This window comes from Callorhinus ursinus, unplaced genomic scaffold (assembly GCF_003265705.2).
Source record: "Callorhinus ursinus isolate GAN/ISIS: 27379988/994484 unplaced genomic scaffold, GSC_fseal_2.0 scaffold53, whole genome shotgun sequence".
NCBI lineage: Eukaryota > Metazoa > Chordata > Mammalia > Carnivora > Otariidae > Callorhinus > Callorhinus ursinus.
In genome coordinates, this window is record NW_027397115.1 from 2,197,309 (window position 1) to 2,203,984 (window position 6,676).

The window sequence follows — 6,676 nt, forward strand, 5'->3', positions numbered from 1 at the left end:
TGCTGGGGTGTGCGTGAGTGTTGGGTGTGCGTGCTGGGGTGTGCGTGGGGGGTGAGCAAATGCTCTGCAGTCCTGTGTCGGCTCCCCCGAGGCTCACGTGTCCCCCTGGTCTTGCAGCAGAGCTGGAGTTTGTTGAGATCGCCATCATCGTGGTGGTGGTGATGGTGATGGTGGTGGTGATCACGTGCCTCCTGAGCCACTACAAGCTGTCGGCGCGCTCCTTCATCGGCCGGCACAGCCAGGGCAGGAGGAGAGAAGATGCCCTCTCTTCGGTAAGTGCCCTGCCCCCCGCCCCCCTTCCTGGCCGCACCCTGAGCTCCCAGGGTCAGCGGGATGCCCCTTAGGGAAGCGCCCTGGTGTCCCGGGTTGGGTGCTCACCGGAACGGGAAGGAGGCAGTCGCGGCCACAGGGGATGCGTGGGCATTGGCAAGGCGGTGGACGAGGGCGGTGGAGGTACAGGCCAAGGCGTGATGAGACCTCAGCCCACAGCCCTGGCCCTTGCCTCTCTCCCACAGCCTGCAGGTGTCTGGGCGGGGGACTCTCAGTGTCTTGGACACAACAGGTCACCCTGAAAAGGCCCTTCCCAGCTCTGCTGGGCCTGGCCACGTGCCCTCGGACCAGTCCCCGATCCATGAAATGGGGCTTCACTTGCCATTCATTATGAGAGGGGCTAACGGTCATGCCGCTCCCCAGAGGATTCGCTTAGCACGGAGTCAGCGGCCAGGCATCGAGGGCCACGTGCGAGCACTTCCCTTCACTCAGTCACTCATCCGTCCCTCCATCCAGCACCCACGCGTCCATGCATGCATTCACTGGTCAGACACTTACAGAGCCGAGGGCCTAGAACCCTCCCAGACACTGGGAGGAATGGCCGTGAGCAAGCCCCATGTGGTTGCTGCCTGGGGGTCAGACAGACAGGAGCACCTAAATCAGACGATCTCGAGGGCTCTGAAGGAAACTGAAGTGACTGTCCCCGAGGATGCCAGGGTGCCGTGTTTGGCCAGGACGGTCAGGATGAGCCTCTTAGGCCGAACTCTGAAGGAGGAAGTGATGATGGATGGGTCCAGGCAGGTGAGGACAAACGCTGCGCTGGAAAGGGGTCCTTGCTGCTAACATAACACTGCATTTTGACATGTTATTAGAATTGTGAGCTTCATTGGGCATTCTGAAAACCCAGAATTATCCCCTCCAGACTCCACAAAGTAGGGGCCCGGCAGGGTGGTAACTCGGCTTTTTGCAGCTCTGAGTGCCAGGGTCCCTCACTCCCTGTGCCGTCGGGGCTGAACTATGCCCCGCCCCCCACTCTTCAGCAGGTGGACCCAACGCGGGTGCAGAGTTTGTGCCCAAGGGGTTCCTGCCCCCACACGGGCGATGAGTGATTTAACAAGCTGTCGGAAGGGCAGGCTGGGATTTGCAGGGAGAAGGTGGCACGTGGGTGGCCCCAGGGCTGTGGGCCCGAGCCTGCGAGGACAGCGACAGCGACGAGCAGGGAGGCAGCACCGGGCGTGGCCTCCCGGGTCTGGAGGATGCCCACGCTGGGCGGCGGGGCCCCGAGTCGGGGGCGGAGCCAGGGTGTCTGCACCAGCATCAGGCTGCGGCCGCAGTGCGTTGGTCAGCAGCGTGCCAGGGCTGGGAGCTTCCACTTGGTCCCCCCGACGGGAACACAGCGTGCCCCGAGCCTGGGGCTCAGCGTGGGTCCGGAGGGCACTCGGCGCTGCCACCCTGAAGGCATCTGCTGCCCCCTAGGCCAAGGCTCACGTGTGTTAGTTTGCGGTGGCTGTCACCCACGTGCCTACGCCGTCTGCTCTTCCCTCGCCCTGGGGCCTCCCAGCTCACAGCAGTCCAGAAACGCCACCCCACAGGGGAGAGACTGCCGCCCAGACAGGTGGGCCCGTTTGCCCCAAGGCCGGCAGCTTGTGAGGGGCCCTTTGCAGAGCCCAGGCCCATCCGTGCTGCCTCAGGTGCTGCGGCAAGGGGCGGCCCACACCCAGGGTGGGCCACCTGGCCCCTCTGAGCCTTAGTCTGTCAGGTGGGTGGAGGTAGCCTTTCTGCCGCCTCCCCCATATGTGTGGTCACAGGCAGGATGATGCTGGCCCAGAGGGCTGGGGAGATGTCCAAAGTTCCAGCGTGAGGGATCCTGGCTGCCGACGGGGCCAAGGAGACAGCTCTGTGGGCAGCACCTGGGACTTGATGCCCAGACGGGGGGTCTGATTCCAGCCCCGGTTCCTGGACACCTGAAGCCAAAGGAAAGTCCCCGCCCGCATCTACCCAGCCACCTGCAGGGGCCTCTGGGAATGCCCGGCTGGGTAAACACAGAGCCTTGTTAGGCCTGAAGTAAGTGTGGCAGTTCTCTTGGGGACCCCCCGCCAGACAGGGTGCGACGGAAGCCTCTCAGGACCCCGTGACCTCCCACGGAGATCCAGACCTGGCCACTGCCTGGGGCTGGGCCTGCCCCTCGCATGACTGTCCTGCTCCGGTTCCTTTTCAGGGTGACCCCATTTGCTCATCTGTCAGAGAATGAGGCTCAAGTGCAGGTACGCCACTGGCCCTAGAATGTCACCCCCTCCCCCCGCCCCATGCTGTTCCCAGGGAAGCCACTCTGTGTTGCATAATGGTAACCGCAGTGGTGATCTAGCCACCATGGTGGCACAGAAGCTGGGTCCGAAGGGGCTTGTCCTGGGGTTGGCAGGGGAGGGGAGTGTTACTTGTAAGGCGGGTACTGTTCCACCTGAGTGCACAGGTGCCGCCCAGCCCCACCCAGGAAGCCTCCTGCTCATTTCTGAGCTGTTCCTGTGTCCCTGAGCTTTGCTTTCAAACATTCCCTGCTCTGAATTCCTTGCCTTAGCAGCTTTAATTTTTCCCCCAAAGTTTATGCATCTTGAACAGCAATGACCACTTCACCCATAGCTCTCTTGGAAGATGGTTTGTGTGTGAGGCCTGCTCAGCGTGGGTCAGGGATAGATTTGGACTAGAGGCTCAGCCAGAGCCTTGGATGGGGCAACCCTTTCTTCTCTTTGTCCCCAAATCAGTCCTGGCATGAGTCTTCCGCTTCCCACATGGCTTCTGTGGGCACAAGTCTTCTAAATCGGGCACAGGGTAGCCAGCTGGACCTTCGATTACTATACAACAGGCCAGGCCCATGCCGGAGCTGAGGTGCTATGAGAGCCTGGGAGGCAGGGTGGCAGTGGGTGATTCCTGGAGGGCTCCCTGGAGGAGGAAGTGACTTCCAGGTACACAAGTTGGAGGTAGATGACGAGGCTGGTGGGTAGTTTTGGGTGCCCTATGGTGGGGCTTCTGGGGCATTGATTGGTGTTATCTAAAGCTTCCTGGGTGGTGACAGGTAGATAACCCATCTGTTAGGGCTGGGAGTGGGGGCAGTGTTAGGAAGAAGTTGTTGGCCACATCATGCAGAGCCTGAGACAGAGGGACTTGTAGGAAGGTTTTAGGCAGGAGTTTATCTGGGTCACACTTCATCCAAGCTGGCCTTGGCTGCGTGCATCCCACCCCAGGGCTCCTGACCCTAGTGAGGAGCAAGTGGATGTCCCCATCTGCTTCCTGGCCCACACATGGACTGTGCCAGTGGCCCGACTGGGGGCTACAGAGCCTGTCAGGGCCAGCCTGAGCCCAAGTAGGTCTGGAGGCAGGCAGGTGAGGATTTGAATCCCAGCACTGCGTCTTACCAGCTTGGCCCACTCAGCTCTCAGCTAACCGACCTCAGCCTGCCTCGTAGGTTTCTTGGGAGAAATGAGGTAGTGCTTTAAAGAGTGCTTAGTGCAGTGTCTGGCACCGAGGCAGCGATTGATACATTACTAATACCAGTAATGAAACAGCTTTTGATGGCCACATGAGCAGTAAGGTTGTATGTGGGCTTTCTGCATCCAAACACCTGGAACATCCTAGAGACTGCGGTGAGTCTGTGTGGGGTAAGTGCGTGCTTTCCTGGTGGGACAGTTTTGAGAACCACGGAGCCCCCTAGTGGCCTTTCAGGTAACTGCAGTTCTCTGGGCAACACGTGCCACCCTCCCCTCCCCCCGCCCCGCCCCATTCACCTTCTGGCCCCAGACAGTAGGTGAGACTGTCTTACCTGTGAACTCTCAAGAAAACGTGCCCCCAGGGAAACTTTTGGGGTGATAGAGATGTTATTTTGATTGTCGCGATGGGTCTCTGGTGTAGACACATGCCTAAACTTAACCAAATTGCGTACTTCGAATATGTAGCTTATTGTATCTCAGTTACACCCATGGAAAGCCGTAAAATTTAAAAAAGACATCCCTCCCCCCAGGCCCGGGGCGATCTGCCACCACATAACCCACATTGTCTGGGCTTCCCTCTCAGACAAACTGATCCTGGTGTGGGGTCCCACTTCCCTGACCCTTGGGTCTCTCCCCAAGGCCTGAAATCCCCCACCCCGAGCCCGTGCGGCCCGGCCACCCGTGCAGGGAGCCGCAGGCCCTGCCTGGCATCTCAGCAGAGGGTGTAAGCTTCATGAGGCGACAGCAACAGGCCTGACACAGCCGTCGTGGCTCATGCACCTTTGTGGACTGATGGAGTCATTATTTGGGGGCCCTCTGCTTATTAACCAACCTTGTCCAGTTCACCTATGAACTGGGCTCCTGATACACATGTTGAGACAGGCTGTAAAGAGGTAAATAAATACAGAGACAAGTTGATTGCAGATAAGAGCGCTGCTGGGAAGGAAAGTCGCCTACGACAGGATTGTTACTGGGGGAGGCCCTTTAGACGGTGGCGTCAGAGGAAGTCTGTGGAGCTGGCCGTGCAGCCGGGCCGCCGGGCAAAGGCCCTCAGGTGTGTGCATAGCACTTTGCATGAGAGAGCGGGTCTGCATGGCCCCCAGCACTTGGATATAGTCACAGAGGGCCACGTGCACTCCAGGCATATTCTGCCTCGGGAAGTTAAGTACCTTGCCAAGGTCACCACTGCAAGCAAGTGGGCCAGGCCAAGGCCAGGAGGGCTAGATCACGTCGGGCTTCCTCATCAGCCATTTCACGAGATAATTTGATTCATTCTAAGATGCAGGAGAAGCTGCTGGAGGGTTTTGAGAAGGAGGGTCCCACAAATCAGATGTCTGCTTTGGAAAGTGTGAGAGTGGGGGGTGAATTTTCAAGGCACAGCGCAGAGAACCGAGAGATCAGTGACAAGGCGGTTGTGGTCCTATCTGAGAAAATGGCCGGGCCCAGGCCAGGGTAGCAGGGTGGGGCTGGAGAGGAGGGGATGGTTGCCAGATCTGATTCCAAATACAAGACCTCAGGGTCAAAGCCAGTTGACCCTTTGTGCTCCCACATCTGTTCCTCCCGCTGACCCTGCCCCTCTCCTCCCCACACAGGAAGGATGCCTCTGGCCCTCGGAGAGCACAGTGTCAGGCAACGGCATCCCAGAGGTGAGACCCTGCTCTGCCTCCAGTCCCCTCCCTGCCTGCCCCCCGAGGTGCTGTAGTGGACACCTAAGGCCATCTGCCCAGTGGGTCCCCTTTCCAAGCCAGAGGCGCCTCCCTTGGGTGTAAAAGTGTGGCCGCTAGGCTCACACCCGTGCCCTTTGCTGAAGAGTTGTCCTTGGCTGCTGGGATCATCCCCCCGCGGACGTTACCAACGCTCCCTGCCCCCAGCGAGTGGCCCACAGTGTCTGCAACGTGGGAGAGCCGAAGTTGCCCCTATTTCAGCTCCGTGGTGATGTTCCTAGCCAGGGCTCCCCGGCGTCCGGCCGAGGCTGGATTCCGGGCTCGGCGCTGCCCGCTGCTGCGTGCTCTCCCTTCCCCAGAAAGCAGAGCGTCCGCAGCCAGCTGGACACCCCCCCCCCCCCCCACCTCGGGTCCTGCTTCTGGGAGGGGATTCCTCACTCTGCTCTGCCCCCTCCAGCCGCAGGTCTATGCCCCTCCGAGGCCCACCGACCGTCTGGCCGTACCCCCCTTCACCCAGCGGGACCGCTTCCATCGCTTCCAGCCCACGTACCCGTACCTGCAGCATGAGATCGACCTGCCGCCCACCATCTCGCTGTCGGACGGGGAGGAGCCCCCGCCCTACCAGGGCCCCTGCACCCTCCAGCTGCGGGACCCCGAGCAGCAGCTGGAGCTGAACCGCGAGTCCGTGCGTGCCCCCCCGAACAGAACCATCTTCGACAGCGACCTGATGGACAGCGCCATGGTGGGCGGCCCCTGCCCCCCCAGCAGTCACTCGGGCATCAGCGCCACGTGCTACGGGGGTGGCGGGCGCATGGAGGGGCCGCCTCCCACCTACAGCGAGGTCATCGGGCACTACCCTGGGTCCCCCTCCTTCCAGCACCAGCAGAGCAGCGGGCCGCCCTCCTTGCTGGAGGGGACCCGGCTCCACCACGCACACATCGCCCCCCTGGAGAGCACAGCTGCCTGGAGCAAAGAGAAGGATAAACAGAAAGGTCACCCTCTCTAGGAATGCCGGGGCCCGGGGCCGGGGCCGGGGCAGCAGGAGGTAAAAGGCGAAACACTCCGCACTTCTTGAACGAGAAGACAGAGGAGGACTGGGCGGCACCCACAACATTCGGCGCGTCACCATCCCCTCCCCCTCTCTCTGTGTATAAATATTTACATGTTCTGTCTGGTCTGAATGCACAAGCTAAGAAAGCTTGCAAAAAATCACGTTTCTTTGTTGAGCTGTGTCTTGAAGGCAAAAGAGAAAAAAAAAAA

General features: G+C 60.3%; 1 protein-coding gene across 8 annotated transcripts in view; it reads left to right on the forward strand.

Annotated features, from left to right (window-relative positions):
• The window catches only part of PMEPA1 (prostate transmembrane protein, androgen induced 1), a 50,477-nt gene extending 43,807 nt beyond the window's left edge, over positions 1-6,670 (forward strand). For 4 of the 8 annotated variants that reach the window (XM_025853345.2, XM_025853344.2, XM_073883943.1 and 1 more), the window contains exons 2-4: positions 118-272; positions 5,345-5,398; positions 5,874-6,670. In XM_025853345.2, the coding sequence (XP_025709130.1) occupies positions 162-272; positions 5,345-5,398; positions 5,874-6,422 (714 nt within the window). In that variant the 5' untranslated portion in view covers positions 118-161 and the 3' untranslated portion in view covers positions 6,423-6,670. Of the gene's footprint in view, positions 1-117; positions 273-309; positions 1,072-5,344; positions 5,399-5,873 lie in introns of those variants that run through there. The other 4 variants (XM_073883939.1, XM_073883942.1, XM_073883941.1 and 1 more) reach the window with 2 other exon arrangements.
• The last annotated feature ends 6 nt before the right edge of the window (positions 6,671-6,676 follow it).